Source organism: Sorex araneus, chromosome 5 (genome assembly GCF_027595985.1).
Source record: "Sorex araneus isolate mSorAra2 chromosome 5, mSorAra2.pri, whole genome shotgun sequence".
NCBI lineage: Eukaryota > Metazoa > Chordata > Mammalia > Eulipotyphla > Soricidae > Sorex > Sorex araneus.
In genome coordinates this window covers 63,709,147-63,725,921 of record NC_073306.1, presented here as the reverse complement: position 1 = coordinate 63,725,921, position 16,775 = coordinate 63,709,147, and the positions used below count along the sequence as shown (strand labels likewise).

Sequence of the window (16,775 nt, the reverse complement as noted above, 5' to 3'; positions counted from 1 at the left end):
TGATGTCAAAACCCATCATATCCTTCTGAAATGTTTTCATATGAAAAAGTAATTTTTTTGTAGACATATCATTTAAGACCAGGAAGTCTATGAGAAACGTCAAGAAACTTCAGAGTAGCAGACGACCATCTCCATCACAAAATTTAATAAAGCAGGTGCTAGCCTTGGCATGGTTAATATCAATAGTCATTGAAATAGTGCCTCTAACTTTTAAAAGTACCATTGTCAGGTGCTTTTTAAATATGATTTCTTCAAAATGGAACAGTATCTGAAATATTTTGCCAACAGAAAAATAGTATTCTATTTTTATTTTATGAATCATGAGCATTTTTTACCAATGTATTTCTAAATAATTTCAGGTAAATAATTTTAATAAAGAAGAATCAAAAAGGTATCTGACTCATCCCTCCCATTTCAATTCTTATTTCATCAAAGCAAATACTTTATTAAGAGCCTTAACTTATTTTACTAATCACTCATAATGTTAATACTTTTGTTGCATTCAAATACTAATTGACTATGCTCAGGGTTTTTTTGTAAGGACAAATTGAGAAAGGGTACACTGTCTTATTTATTAGAGACTCTGGTAGAAATGATTTAAGTTTTTAAAAATCTAATCTGAGAGGGAAATATCTATAGCTCTTTGCATAAGGTTCTAAATGATAAAGAATCACTTGAGGACAAGCATTGTCTCTCATTTATTTCAGTAATCCACAGAAGACAGGTGTTGACTAAATAAGAATGTAATCTGAAAGCATTTCAATTTTAATCTCTAAAAGCTGTGATCCTGATATGCTTTAAAAACATGATTTTGATCAAGTCTTGTTATAATAATACAAGGCTTAAAAAGTTTATGCATATACACAATTTGAAACTACAAGGCAATCTGCAAATTAATCCTGGATTCTTTTGTTTTTGTTACTGGTGCCATTAAGTAGAGTTTTAATAAGGTGCAGTTTCATTCATGTGAAATGGCATGCAAATTGAAAGGATTACAGAATTTTGAGGAGCAGGTTCCAAATTCCTCCTGTGCCATTTTCTATTGGTGTAAGAGTTAAAATAGAGTTGGAGAACAGTGGGTAAGGCATTTCTGGAAGACTCAGGATCAATCTTGCACCCCATATGATCCCCCACGTACCACCAGGAGGGATCCCTGATCATACAGCAGGGAAAAGGCCTGAGCACTGCTGAGTATGGATCAAAACAAACAAAGTTAAAGAAATAGATAAAATGCCTTACATGGGGCTTGGCACACAAAAACCCTAATCAAAAATAAAATTCTATTATTATTTTCCTATATGAGATTACATATGTTCCTAAACTGGTTCAAATTTTCACAATTATAATTTTGATAATAAATTATATTGCAAATTACCAGCTTTGTAACTGAAAGTATATCCAGCAATTAATGAAAAAAACATTTAAAAAATATGTGTGTGTGTGTGTGTGTGTATATATATATGTATATATATATATATATATAAGAATTTCAGTCTTAACTCAGTCACTTCTTAGCTATCAGGTATTTTGTTACTGTTCTCCCATAAATTGTCATATATCCTGGGTTTTTTGTGATCTTCATTGCAGCCCAGTGAGGCATCCAGAAAAAAGGTAGATTAATGTTGAAACACTTTTTCAATATTTTTTATATATTGATTACTACAAGTCTAGACATACTAAAACTGAAACACTCATTTATAAATGTTTTATAGTGGATCTAGATTTTAATGATACATAATTCTATTACTATTAAGTTGAAATATTCATGAAAATATCAAGATTTATTGATTACTCTCAAAATTCCCTTGAAACATTTTTATTATACTTATCTTTAACACTAGCAAATCTCACAAAATATGTTTTTTCAAAAAATAACTTTCGTTCATTTGTTAATATTGCAAAAAAATATGCTCTTTAAAAAATCTGAATTTAGATACTGTGAGTAAAGCATCCTAGAGTACGTGACAGGTAAATACTCAAAATATTCTACTTTACCTTAATATGAAACAAATTCCTTTCCCAATACATTGTTTTAGAAAACACACATTTATCCAAAAAACAGTCGAAGAATCATCTATGTATATACTTAAGAATAAAGCAAGAGTAATTACTTTCTTAACAATTTGCATAAATTAAACTTTTGACAGCTATATTGAGGGCAACTAAGCCAAAAAAATAATCCTTCATTTTCAGGGTAAAGAATCAACCTTCAAATTCTTTATCTATACTCTCCCTCCCTATTAAAAATAAGAAAGGGTCTACTTGATTGAAGACCCTCAGTAGATTGTTATTTATGGTAAGGCACATTCAATCCTTCCCTACTCAGGGAACAAACAATCTTAACCATTAAAAGTCTCTGTGTGGTTTGTTAAAAAAATGAACACATTAGTTTTTCATTAGACAACCTCCAATATGTCTTTCTGTTAAGAGTATCAAAACATTTTGTCTCTAATCACATTTACAGGTAGTCATGTAAATGTCTAGGCTCAACAGATTTTATCAGAAGGTTGGGACAGATGAACGGTTTGTTTCCACCAAAAGACCATAGGGAGGAAATGCTTGAGAGACTACTTACCATGTCAGAACTTGGGAAATATTGATAAACATTTTAGTGCAATAAACTTTTTCATACATTCAAGTTATTTTTCACAAAAATACAGGCTAACTTTTTCTGAAAACATAAAATCATTTTAAGACAGCATGGAGACTGTTTTTGGTTGGGGAGGACTTCAAAAATCATAAATTCTTGTCATGTCTACCTGGAGTTGATCAGCCGTAAAGCTAGTCCGAGCTCTTTTTGCTGGTTTTGGGTGATTAACATCTTGCTCTGTAAGGAGGGCACCTTCAACGCTAATTCCATTACCTGCATTTGAAAAAAAAAAAAAACAAGCAAAAAATCCACCATACACGTTGGTATTTCAATAGGTCCACTGGACATTCAATAGTAAGTTTCTTGCATCTCCTCGCTGGTTGTGAAACTGTATACATTTCTAGATTACACTAAATATTTTAATTGCAAAACACTAAAACTTAATGTGGAAATAATGCTCCATTTGTTGGCTTGCATATTTAGTCAAAAGTGCAAAAATGTTGTAAGTGTCTATCTGATGTTTACTCATTAAGAAGCCAAATGCAAAGAGACAATCAGAATTTGGGTTATAAAAAGCCGAAGAATTTTAAAGAGTGTCTGAGACTATAGCATAAGAGTAATATAAACCCCAAGGTTTTCCCTGTAAACAGATGAAGATTATCACTAACAGCAAAGTACTTCATAAGTTTTACCAATATTAGACTGCACACAATACTGTATTAAAATGAAAAATATTATTTTTATCACTTCCCCCAAAGATGCAAAAGTGTTTTAAGGTCTCTATTTACCATTTTCCACTTCTCTTTTTAAATTATCCAGCATGCAGTCATAATGCACTCTGCAGAGGACTTTCTCTTCCACCAAAGCAAACTCCTCTCCTGTGGAAAGTTGCCTCTTGCAAGAAAAGCAGGCAAAGCACGCCAAGTGATAGACATTCCCCTTGGCTCGCCGGACCCAGTCAGTAGAATGGATGTGCCTCCCACAACGAGAGCAGCGAGTTCCATACCTTCTACAGTAAATAAAAGGATTGGCGGGTGAGGGAGGGGGGTAAATATTTAATGTTCGGTGTGATAGTCATCAACCCTAAAATTAAATTAACACATTATATTACTCATTGGATTAAACTAAGTATCTAAATCTTTTGAAAATAAAACAGGAATCAATTATTTTCCTAAAAAGTCAATATGGTAGTAATCAAGACTTGAGATGGAGTCATAATTCAATGCTGTTTATAAAACAAAGACTCCCTTTGGTGACTTGAGCAAGAGTGGAAATTTTCTTTTAAAATAAATGAAAGATAAGTTTCAATATTCCTCTCGTAACAAATATCTGTGCATTTATAAATGATAGCTACTCAAGATACACACACTCTCACACTCTCTAGATTGAAAATCTAGAAGCAAAAAAGTATATTGCTAAAGTTATAAATAATGACTTCATAAAACCAAGATCATTGGGTAATGTTTTAAATATTTTTAAAGTTAAAGCACATAAACATTTCAAGTTGTTATTATTTTTTTTAAATGAGAACATTGTTCACCTTGTGGGTGAAGATGGAAAGTTCAAAAATGTTTCCTTGGAGAACAAACTCTTGCTTTGCTATCCACAGATATAGGGAGTGGGAGAGTTGTTTAAAACTAGACATCAAATTCAGGTTAATCTTAAAATGACATGAAAATATTCCTACTTTCTCCTAATCTAAGTGGTAGATGCTTTGTGTCATGTCTCCTATCATAGTCACAGCCTGTCATATTATAAGTGAGGAAAGTATTATTTATCTATGTTAATTTTTATATCTTGAACAGTATTGTCAATTTTTCTAAATTAATCTTAAGAACTAAACCCTAACTAAATTTTGGAATATTGCTTAATATGAACTTAAAAACTACTTAAGAACTAGACTTTCAATAAGACTTTGAAACCAAACCATCCAAAATGCTTTAAGAAACCAATTAAAAATTAAAATTAGCAAATCCTAAGTGAAGAAAATTACCACTACTTTTAGGAAATGGAGAGCAAAGCTGATGATAAATATATGGTTTTGGTAATTATAAAATTTCGTGACTTGATAAATAAAGGACTCTGGGCCTCGTGAAGTACTTTAACTAACCTAGCAATTTTATTCAACAACCAAACTCTTGGAAATCAGTTTTTGTAATTGAGTATAAACACATAATTAGTATTATATACTTTACTCTGTAGCATTAACTTCCCAATTTCACAATGAACATTTTTCTTCATTTGGAAATGCAAATTAAGAAACATGGTAATTTTTTTTAAGTCATTCTTAGGGATGATTTAATTTTCAGGACAGCTATACACTAAGAATAGAATTGTATTCTAGAGGAAACTTTACATCTAAATAATTACTAAGAGATCACACAGAAGAAAGGGTAGTTAATATCTCAGACAGACATAATTTCATAACACAAAGATCAAATGCCAAAGGAAACAACTCTGGGGCAACATCATTAAACTTTGTATATTTCTGATAGTGGAAAAATCAGTTCTTTAGAATGATATATGGTTTAATCACAGTTTCTAAACTGCTAGCATTCTATCAGCGTACAGCTAAATATCATTCTATAGTAAACTGATAATGGCACTTTTTGTTTGTTTTGTGTTTGAGCCACATCCAGCATTGCTTAGGGCTTACTCTTGGCTCTGTGTTAAGGGCTCACTCCAAGCAGGTCTCAGAGTATCATATGTGGTATGAGGGATTAAACCTGGGTCAGTCACATGTAAGGCAAGCACCTTACCCACAGTCCTACTTTTCTGACTTTGACAATAGCATTTTTTATAAAAAACAAACATATTATTTCCTTCCTATAGTTATTTCATCTTGCATTACCACTCTCCCCTAACAACTGCCTTTTTCAGAATAAGTCATCTTATGCTTCATTAACTTATTGTGGCAGATAGGTTTTCCTGACTTTAAAATCTAAGGTGTTCATTCCCCAAAGTAGAAGTAATTATCTTAAAATATTTTGTACATAAATTCATAAGTCATACAATTATTATTATTTTAAATTATAAAAAATTATATTCAAAAATATAAAGCACTCTCATTGTGAAATCCTCCAGGCTTCAATAAATAAATTGAATAGGAAAGTCAATTTGAAGATTCTTTTTCAGTAATAATTTCTTGGAATGTCTGCTTCTCTAAAACATCTCACAGTGTACCTGAAATAGTCAAGTTTGCAGAAAATGTCTTTGTCTTTGATATAACAGCTCGTATGCCTTCCTAGTGAGGTTCTGCAGACACTGCAGGAGAGACACCGAACATGCCAGCACAAGTCATTCACCTGTGAACAAAAATGGGGCAGGATGAGAAGCCATCAGAATAACCTACAATATATGCTAAATAATTTTAAAAACTGGTTTCTTAATAGTTTAAAACACATGCTTTAAGCATCTCCATTTAAAAAGTGTCATTTGCAGACATGCATCTAGACATATTTTCTTTTAGATCCTAACCAAAAGCTTACAATAGCATATTCTACATTTTAATTTTTTTAATACAAAATATACACTTTGTAAAAAACCTTTTGAAAAATGCAGTTGTCATCTCTTTCTCACTTTTTAGTTCACTAGGAGCAGAGAAAACTGGTCACTTTAAAGTCCTGCATACAGGTATTTTATATCTCCTTAAATCAAAATCTTTCTACCACAAAATGTAGTAAAGAATTCTCAGTCTACTTTTTCTTCAAATAATTAGAAATTGGGCACCAGTGAAAGTGAAAGTAATAAAAATAATTATTTATTTTTATAAGGAAGACAGCAAACCATTTTTACTTACAAAATAAACTGTTAAAATAGATTTAAAAGTTATAGCAGAATCCTGCATTCCCTTCTTACATTCAACAATGGAGTAATGAATGAGTCAATAACATAATTTGACTTACTGAAGGAAAAGATAAGCCTGAAAGAAAAGTTCTAAAAAGGGCACCTGAGCACTGTCAGTTACATTTCAAGTAATAAGGCACAAAATGTTTTTTATAAATCATAGGACTTTACATTTTATAATTAGGAATATGAAATACTGTCATTCAGAGACCAAATCATAATTATTCTCACCTTAAGCTTTTGTCACAATGCTGTAACCATCACAACTTTAGTTTCAGAAATGAAGATGTGAAAAGTATGAAACTTGCCTGCAGTGTAAGCTTGTAAAGTTTGCTCTTGCTAAATAGACATAGAACATAGCTCTAAGCTTAATTAAATTTCATGGAAAAGAACAGCAAAGAAGCAAAGACATCCATTATAGTCTAATAAATGGGTCTAATGTCTAACATGGGAAAGGAAATCATTGTGAAACATGTCTTTTAGTATACCTCTTCATAAATAAAGACTATTCAATGCCTTTTATCAAATTAGCATCAGTTTTTCCATGATATTAAAAAATATATTACCCAAAAATGTTGAAAAAAAATATTCACTGACTTTGAATTGTAGTTAATGTTCCCTCTTTCCAAGGTATTAAGTAAATATTGTTTTGGTAAAATTGTAAAAGTTTTAAGTTTTCTGGATTTGTTGTAAAGGAATTACATATTTACCTTATAATTAACAAAATGTGAAAAACAGCAAAAGTACTAAAATATGAAAGTCAATTTAGAATAGGAATATATCAACAATGAATACTGTCCTAGAAATAATGCCTTAGAAAATAAAAATTTTCCTTTTTTTTTTCATAAAATGAGTCCAATTAAGTTAAAGTTTAGAAGTAAAGATTTCCTTAGGTATGCCACTGTTTAAGAGCTTTAATGTTTTCATAATTATTGTGGGGGGTGTTTGTATTTTATCTTTTTCAAGTACAGGTAGATTTCAATCTTCAGAGTAAAGTAGTGGCCATCCTGTAATTCTCTTAAATCAGACCTAATACATATATGGTTTGCCACCTTTCCTCAAAGTTTATTCTAATCTCTTTCTCTCCCCATCTCCCTTAATTTTTAATTTCTTTTCCAAGGGAAAAAAGAGATGGAGAAAAAAATCAGGAGAATATAAGCATTCCCTGGTGGTTAGTACTGATCCAATATTGATTATATGATTATATATATATATATATACATATATGTATCATCAAACCAAAAGTATCACACAAGCAAGACACTAGTTTGGACAGGAGATACATCTAATTCCTTGCACTTTTTTGTTCTAACTCCATTTTACGTCCCTCACAAGGTGATGTTTTCTATATTAAACTCTCAAACCTTCAAATACTATACTAGGTTAGAAATTTTTATTTATTAGCTTTTAACAATGTATCAAATTGAATTCAAACTTATCTGGAAGACTCAAAATGAAAAAAGTAAAACTCAAAAGATACTAAGTTCAATCACAGAATACCAAGCTTATGTACATAATAAAGGATAAAATAAGATTTTTATGTAGAAGGCTATTGTGAACACTCTAGTCCAGTTATGAGGGAAAACTTCATGTAACTTACTCAGATCGTTTAGATATTTTATACCTTACAAATACATATTAACATAAAAAGTACAGACTAGTTTATCAGAGGGTGTTTTAAGAATCACTTCATAACAGTTTATTTTTAATATCCTCTCTACTGTAAAGTGGTAGACTTTATAATTCTTTTCAGTAATACTCTTAAAGATTATGCTTATGGAGAGAGCTCATTATCCAAATGATAGCTTTAAAATATCAAAAAAAGATCCAGGTTTATAAACACAGAAAAGAGACTCTTCAGAGCACAAACTCAAAGAGAAAGTCATATTAACTGGCTATAGTTAGGAATCAACAACAAGTTAAGATTTTTACTGTTTGCTTATTAATGTTACCACCAAAACTTCTTGTAGTCCTTTATCTGGATTGGATCTATATAGGGCACCCTACCAGTTTACAGATGCAATTTCTATCTTGAAGTAGATATTTAAAGCATCTCACTAACTTGCTTTTTGACATCATAGGCTTCATAATTAATCCTTTTTAAAAACTGGTGGTGGGGATGGTAGGGAGGATACTGAAAATGAATCCGCTTGCTACTAATTCAGTGTAGGAGAGATCATTATTTTAAATAGTGGTTTTTAAAAGCTATTGAAGTTGAAAGCCCATAGTATTAGCATTAAGACACATGGGACCACGATCCTGCATGCAATGACATGGATAACTAAGGCCTGCCAGATTTTTACTCCAAATTCCCCCAACAGTATTTTGAGAAAGAAGTAAAACAAATTAAGACAGACAGTCAACTCTCAAACCACCACTTGAAGAACTTCATTCCAGACATTTTCCTTTCTCTTTCCTCATTTGGTCTAACTTTACATTCAATTCCATCCTCCGCCCTCCCTGCTCTGGAGATGACATTCAAACAAACAAACAAACAAAAAACAGTGGATGGCCTTTAAATATTAAACCTCGATAAGAGGAGGAAGTTGTTGAGAATGGATTTTATGTCAGTACATCCAACTTTAATTTTGGAAAAATCTTGGGTCACTGCAAATAAACATAAGAAAACTTTCTGGGGGGTGCGGGGTGGGGAGGAGGAGAAAAGACAGTAACTTTTTACAGTGGTTTTGACCAAAGGAGACCCGATAGTTGGGGAATTACAAGGTTTTCGATCCTGAAACCTTCACAAGTAGGCAAACTTAAGAGGGTGAAATGGAGGGTGGCGGGACCTAACTCCGGACTCATAAAAAAAAAAAAAAAAAAACACCAGGCAGAACACTGCTTCAAAGGGGGTAAGAGTTCTTCCTCTTCCATTACCCCCAGCTCGGTAGCTTGTTGATTCCTTCAGGGTACCTGCATGCCCAGACCACCACGTGCCGCATGCAAGCTATTTTGCAGCAACGCGGGGATCCTAAATGTGCTTTCTTCTCGCCTTTTTCCCCAGCCCTGGAGTTGCGCTAGCCCGAGTTGTTTCGCAGAGAAATCCGGCGGCCGCCTCGAGCGAGGACTTGGGTGAAAAAGCTTGAGAAGGCAAGGGCAATGCCAGGAATTAACTTTTCTCTTCCACCCCCAGCTCCCAGGGTCACCGGCTCCGCCCTACCTTGAGAAGGTACTTGTCCACGATCTCCAGGCCGCAGCTGTTGCACACACACTTGCCAGGCGGGCACACGGAGCCCGAGGCCATGGACCGGGGCGAGGACGACGGGGACAGCGGGGCCGAGGAGGAACACGAGTCCTCGTCCCCTGCTCCCTCGGGGCTCACCTGCAGGAAGCCGCAAGGCGAGGTCGCTGGCAGTTCTAGACCCCTCCTCCTCTCCCGGGCCACCCCGCCGCAGGTCGAGTCCCGCATCGCCCCGCTCTTCCCGGGATCCTAGCTCCAGTCACCCACCCGCGGGGGCCGCCAGCCCCTGACCTCGAGGGCTTCCCGCGGCGTCCCGCCGCCCAGCGAGCCACGGAGGGTCAGGTCCCCCCCGCCCCCAACAACCCCCTCCAACCCCATCCCCGGACCCCGTGTCTCCCTCCCCAAGTTCCCCGGCGGCGGGGAACTTGAGGAGTCTGAGAGAGTGGCGGGGTCAGCGGCCCGGCGTCCAGGGCCTCCTCCCGCACCGTTGGGGCCGCCCGCACCCGGGGGCCTCCCCCACTCACCAATCCCTCTTCCCCGGCGCCTTTGCGAGTCCTCCCGGCCGCCAGGGCTGCAGTCCGCCCGCACTCGTCCGACATGGGCCCCTGACACTGCGGGGTGGGCGCGGGGAGAGCAAGGGAGGAACTGAGCACGAGTGCGGAGCTGCAGCGCCCGAGCCGTGGCGGCTTAATGAAGGCCCCCGGCGCGCCCGCCGCGCGTGCAGCCTGCAGGGCGCCGGGCCCGGGCGCGCAGCCTCCGTCGCGGGCTCCCGGCGGCGACCGCGGCGCAGCCCCCGGAGCGTGGCGAGCGGCCACCCGAGCGCCGAGGGCTCGCCCGGAGCGCTGCGGCGCTCTTGGGGCTCCGGGTCCCCAGAGCTCACCGGAGCACGTTGGTTCTCCGCCCCCCTGCCGGGGGCAACAAGTTAATAACAATCATCCCGGCACAAAGCATTTTCTTTCTAGACGTCAATCACCGCGGAGAGGGATCACCCAGCTAAAGGGGGTGCTCGGGGGAGGAGGGCGGGGGAGGAAAGTGGAGAGCGAGAGAAGAAAAGAGGATTGAGGAGGGGGTGGGGGGGAGCAACTTGATTTCTTTAATAACCTCAATTAAAAGAGCAAGACACACATATATTTTTTAAAAGGGGGCTTTTTGAATTGGATAGCCCGAAAGGTGAAGAGGTTTAATCGGATACTTGAAAGCTAATTACTGCGGGATTTAAGAAGCCTGGTGTTTGTTCTGATGACAATTTGAATGAAAATGCTTCAGATTAAACCGAGCCAGCAGCTCTTTCGTAAACTTAGGGCAATTAGAGCCGCGAGTGATTTACACTCGTTTCTTTAAGGTGTAAATTGCCACTTACGGCTCAGTAAGTCAACATTTGAGCTACTAAAGGATCGTTTTTAACCAGCGCAAAAAGCGGGTCGAATAATGGAAAATAGCCAGCTGAATTTAATTTGTGCCATTAAGGAAACTCACCCAAACCTCAGTCAAAACGTTTTAAAGCAACAACGCGCCGTTACTCAAGTGTTTCCAAAGCCTTTGCTGGCGTTTTGTTTCCTAAAGGAAAACGCAGTAGTCTCTCCGGGCTTTTTCCGCCTTCGTTTACGAAATCTCTAACGCGGGGGGATGATGAGGGGTCCCCCAACCCTAGGGACCCATACCACCCTGACTTTCTGATCCTTCACCTCTCCCTCCCTTTGGCAGCACCTCGCAAGATTCGATCCAACCCGGGATGGGAGGGGAGGGGTGTCTCTCCACCCTCTGCAGGTACCCTCGGAATGGAGGCGGGGTTGCTCCCTACAGCAGACCCAGTGCCGCTGCACCGAGGCCGCTTCTTGGTAGACGCAAAGAGTCCAAGCAGAAAAGCGCGGCTTTTGCGAGCTGTCTCCCTGTAAGCGGACGTCGGAACAAAAAAAAAAAAAAAAAAAAAAAAAAGCGGGAGCGCGTTTTGAGTCCCGCTGCCGAGGATTTCCCCGTGTAGAACGCTGGACCCGCACAGATCCTGCCTCAGAGTGAGGGACGAGCGTGTGCCCCCCCCAACCCCACCGATTCGCGTGCCTGGGCTTTGCTTCTTTTCTTCCTGTTATTTTTGGGGGCGTAAAACAGCCCTGCGGGCGAGCGCTGAGACGCCCGAGGCCTTCCCGAGCCGTCTGCGCCTCTCCTCGGCCCGTGGCCCGCGCCGCAGCACCTCCCTTGGGTCTCCCCGCCCCGACTCGCTCTTCCCGACCTCCCCGAGGACCACGCGCGGCAAATAAGACAAAAGCACGACTCACATGGACCCGAGAGCGCCCTAGGCTGGAGGCTTCGTGTCCCAAATGGCACTCTCCATGCCTCAGGTTAAGTGAGCTTGTGCAGAGGGGAGGCAATGATTACCGACTAACGCCAACTACGTAATGGTTAAAAAAAAAAAAAAATTGCCAGGTCTGAAGATGAGGCTGTGCCAGGTAAACTTCGGAACCTCGTTTAGGCGCCCCAGACAGCTCGCGTTTCGAGGGAAGCACAACTCCGCCTTTCTAGTTTGCTCACCTTCTCGGGGGGTACTGCCAGCTCCGGCACGTCCTTTTCTTCTAGTTTACACACAAACATCTGATCGCTTTTCCAATACATGGCACTGCCAGGGCTGCTCTCACATCCCAGCTCCCGAGGGTCAGAGGCGGCGGGTGTGTGCCCAGCTCCCCCGCCCCCACCCCAGGCGTTAGTGACAGCGGACACCGGCGAGGATGAAAGCCACGCGCGCGCCTCGGTCCGCAGAGGCCGCTGTGGCCGTGGCCACTCTGCTGCACCGTTCTCAAGATCCTTCTCCCAACTCCACGGAGTTCTGTCCCTCCAGGAGGAGGAGAGAAAAAGTTTTGTTTTCCAGAGGGTGGAACCTTACATAAAGGGAGGGAAGGGGTGTGGGGAAAGCCTTTTCCTGGAGGAATAGCCTCACCTCCTGAAGGAAAACCCGCCTTCTCTACACGCTAAGATCTTTATCAGGACAAGCCAACTTCAGATTTAGTATTAAAGAGGATTGGGGGGAGGGGGGGCGAGGGGGAGAGAGACGAAGCTGGGAATGGCCTGTTAACTTTTGACTTAAACACACACACACGCAAAACACAAAACTGCTCTCTGCATTTGTCGTGGCTTTTTAATTCTTACTCCCCAACCAAAACTTAAACAAAGATTCAGGTTACATCTCTTTCTGCTGCAAACAGAAGAGGAAGCTGAGGTCTGAGTGACTCCAAAGTTTTACTCATTCTCCCGAGGCGCGCAGCCTCTCCCGTCTAAGCAGCGGGAATTCCGGCACCACTTTCTGGCAGCCTGAGGGCTGGCTTATCTGGCGGTTCTCAGTCCCTTTGCGAGAAAGTTTTCTCATTTAGATGAAAAAGGAGCTTCTGAGCAGCATCTAGATGTAAAATCCAGGCTGTAAGAAAGTCAGAAGTACGTTGGCAATAGCTTTGCTGTTTCTTACCACCCTAGACAAAAATCTAAGTTCGAGAGACCAACAACTATTGCATCTAACGTTGACTTCGGATTTGTTGGAGAGTGGGGGCTATTAAGAGTGCAGTTTTAATTAGGATCACAGGGTGTATTTGTTTAAATTGCCTCGTTGTGGTATACAATATACTTCTTTAGTGTGTGAAGAGGAATTTGGTGAGCAAATAATAGCTTTTACTCCCAGTTTTCCCTGGGGGGGGGAAGCCCAAAGCGAAGCAAACTTCTGACATATAAGAAATAAAAGAAAATCTGGGTGGCTGTCATTCTAGAATCGTGTGACATTTGTATAAATACGCATGTGTATATTACTGTTTCCTTGTCTTATTTGTCTTGAAGGGAAAGATTCCATGATGAACCCCTGAAAGAAGCTGAGATGGAGCAATGACTGCAAATTTACAATTTCTCAATGACATTTTCCTCATAAATGCGGGAGTTCCTAAAATGTTTTCCTTACGCCATTGTTTTCCTTTTAGCGCAGCTTCCTAAACGTGAATATTAACCACCCTGTGCAGATCTTTGGGAGATGGCGCTAAAATTTACGGTGGTGGGGGTGGGTGATGAGTGGAGGAGAAAGGGGCTCCACGGTTAATTTGTGCCCTTTTACAAACTGAAGGCTTGGGGTGGGCCGGCTTCTCAAAAAGCTGACCTGTGCCTTGAGAGGAAAGATTTGCGTTTTACATTTACTGCAAAACTTTAGTCTTTGAAGAGAAATCCACATAATGCATTTTCCATGAAATAGCACAGGTCTCAAGATGATTCTCCCGAAATCGTGCAAAAGAAAGTCTTGCAGATAGTTGGCTCTATCAGGATCAGGCCGAATATAGAGCAGGATTGAAGAGGAAGCAAACATTAAGATCCAGGTCGGAGATTTAGTTACAGTTTCTATTTGGTCGAGTCTGCAAAACGAATCTGGGGGTACTGCTTGGCTACTATCCGGGAGAGTTAATCGCGTGGGTCATTTAGAGATCCCGAGAACGCTGGAGCTGTTTTGGAAAGTAGGGCGGGGGCGCGGGCGTTTATGCGGTCTTTCCACCCACTCTCGCCTAATCAGGCGGCTCTCAATCAGGTTTTCAAAATACTAATCTTGATCTAAGAGCTCCTATCTCTGCATAAGTGGAGGAAATGATTCATTTTTAGAAGCTGCTGGGCTGGGGGGGAAAGAATGGTCGTCAAACATAAGAAGATCTAAGACTGGTCTGGCGTTCGCTTTATTCCTGGCGCCCGGCCGGACGCGGACTTTCCCCCTTGGTGTAATAGCGCGCGCACCCAGCCTAGCTCTATAGGCCTCCCCGCGGTGAGTCCATTTCTGCGACCAAGGCGGCGTAAACCTTTGGTTTGGGGAGGGGTTCTTGCGTGGAAGTGGGAGAAGGGCGACCTAGAGGTACTTGCCTTAAATATTCGGGCTGAGAGCATCCCGCCCATCCGGGGCCCAACGACCTCCTGACCCCTGGCTCAGTGGCGACCCTGTCCGAAGGTCGCCACCGCACTGTGACCGGCTTCTAGGCACTCGAGTCACGCCCCTCCTCCGCCCGGACTCATGGAAGGAAAAAGTTCGCCTGCTGTTTTGCAGATTTACCTCTTCCTACGTTAGACGCTGTGCTAAAACTCAGAAAGGCTCCTTTTGTCTTCCTAATGAGGGGGTCTTAGCCCGAACTCCAATGAAATCACTTTTTAGCCGAGCGGGGGACAAACCCCGAACACCGTCGTGAGAGGGTCTACAGTTGGGAGAGGACTCCCCGTGTTGAGCATTTGCAGTTTCTAGACGGTCACCTCTTGGTGAATGATATTAACAAACTGCAAGGGGCCCCCTACCCCTCGCCCTGGACAGCGGGACGCTTTGCAAGTCGGTGGGAAGGAATGCCAGACCGACTTGGGGCAGTCCCCTATCTGCGGCCGGGGCGAGTCTGGGGGCGCTGGGTGTGTCTCCCCGAAAGGCCGTGGGTGTGCGGGAAGAGGTCTGGGTCCCGTCGAGTCGTGATTGGAGGTCCGGGGCTGGAGAACAGGAACACCAACCCGCCTGACTCCCACCGCGTCCACTCACCGCGAAGAGCCGCCTAATTGGGCTGCGGAGCCGCTGAGAAATTTGTAATCGCCTAATAAGCCTTCCACCTGGATAATTCTTATCAAAAGGCATAAAACTGATATTTTCACACTCGGCTGGCGCCACAGGCACCGTTTATAAACATCCTTCATCAGTGGGATGGAATTAAGCCTGCATTGACAGAGGTCTCTGGAACTTGATATTTAAAAGCAATAGATCCGAATTAGCAAATTATTACTTTAAGGAGGGCAAGTCCTCACCAACTTGCCTATTGAACCCTTTGCCTCCGAGCTCCTCCCGAGGCAGGCGTAACCACATGTTTGAGAGAACTTAACCTGGAGGTTCTGCGGTGCTCGGGAGTCTCCGTAACCGGGTGCGCACCGGCTACGGTTCCAGCCCTCCCTCTCACCTCGGTGGACGCCTTCGAGCCCGACTTGTGGCCACCCGGGAGCCCGACCGCTGCGGCCTGGAAGAAAACGGGCAGATCGGGCCAGGGCAGGACTCCCAAGCCCGGCAGGCTTGGGGCCAGCGGCTATCTCTGCGGCCTCGGCGCTAACCTCTGCCTGTTACTCCCGCTGTAGCGCGAGGGGGTCCTAAGAGCGCTACTGGAGGGTGAAGGTGGGGAGACTTCGTGCCAGGAAGAAGGTGCAGCTTTTGGCCATGCTTGTGGCAACCTTTTGCCCTGGGAGGTTTAAAACCTCAGTCCAGAGCTTTCAGAAACGGAGGCAGACACAGGGTTCCGGGTTAGAAGAATAAGTCCTGGGACTCTTCCACTCCATCCCGTCTATTATTCACATCCCTCTGGCCAGGGTCTGGGGTAAAGGGCTTGCCAGCGAGTCTATACCGAGTTGCGTAGGTCAAAGCACGCGTCACCCTGCAGAGAGCGGGGACTTGGACACGCGCTCCCCTTGGGATTTAAGCGTCCCAGGCTCCTTCTCAAAGTGAGTCACTCCGTTTCCGAGGGGAAAGGCTGGAGAGCATTTATCCCTGCCAGGGATGTCGCCTAGAGATGAGGAGGGGCTCTCTCTGGGCCCCGCGGGTCTCTTCCGCACAAAATCAGGGGAGAGGCTGGCGGGGCTTCGGAGCGAGAGCAGCGTGCAAGAGGCGCGGGACTTTCCGGCAGCTCCGGGTTCACAAGCGGCCCAGAACAGTGCGGCTCTCGCCAAGTGCGAGCCTTGGAACCACTGTCTGCAGGCAGAGGTGCTAGGGACCCAACAACGGAGAGCTCTGCGCCCAGATGGAGTAGTATGGACGCCGGGTTTGTTCTGAGCGGGTGCGTGGGTCCCGGGTGCGGGGTCAACTTGGAGCGCAGACTGTACAACGAGACGGGGGAAGCGCAGGGCGGTATTTCTGGCTTGGTAACTGAAGATAAGTGATGGGGAGAGAAACGGGGGCCCTAACCGGCTTGAAATTGGGCGGGGAGGGGGCAGCCTGGGCTAACGCTCCCTGTCTAACTCCTCAATGCAGAGCACAAAAGTCTAAGCCACTGTTTACTCACTATGATATTTCCAAGCTGACCATCGGCCATAAGCACATTTGCGGTTTGGAGTTGCTGGCTTTATATGTATCTTATGGTTCAGAATGTGCAGCGGACAAGGTCAGTGGAAACTCAGTTCTGACCCGTTTCTAAAACCCCCCTG

The 16,775-nt window shown here is 42.4% G+C and overlaps 1 protein-coding gene across 1 annotated transcript in view; it reads right to left on the bottom strand.

Moving 5' to 3' along the window:
• The window catches only part of LHX8 (LIM homeobox 8), a 31,349-nt gene extending 19,101 nt beyond the window's left edge, over nt 1-12,248 (bottom strand). Inside the window, exons 1-6 of the mRNA XM_055140151.1 lie at nt 12,144-12,248; nt 10,142-10,228; nt 9,597-9,758; nt 5,774-5,895; nt 3,379-3,599; nt 2,760-2,863 (exon numbers count right to left, since the gene is read on the bottom strand). Of these exons, the coding sequence (XP_054996126.1) occupies nt 2,760-2,863; nt 3,379-3,599; nt 5,774-5,895; nt 9,597-9,758; nt 10,142-10,228; nt 12,144-12,224 (777 nt within the window). The 5' untranslated portion in view covers nt 12,225-12,248. The remainder of the gene's footprint in view (nt 1-2,759; nt 2,864-3,378; nt 3,600-5,773; nt 5,896-9,596; nt 9,759-10,141; nt 10,229-12,143) is intronic.
• Nucleotides 12,249-16,775: the final 4,527 nt, after the last annotated feature.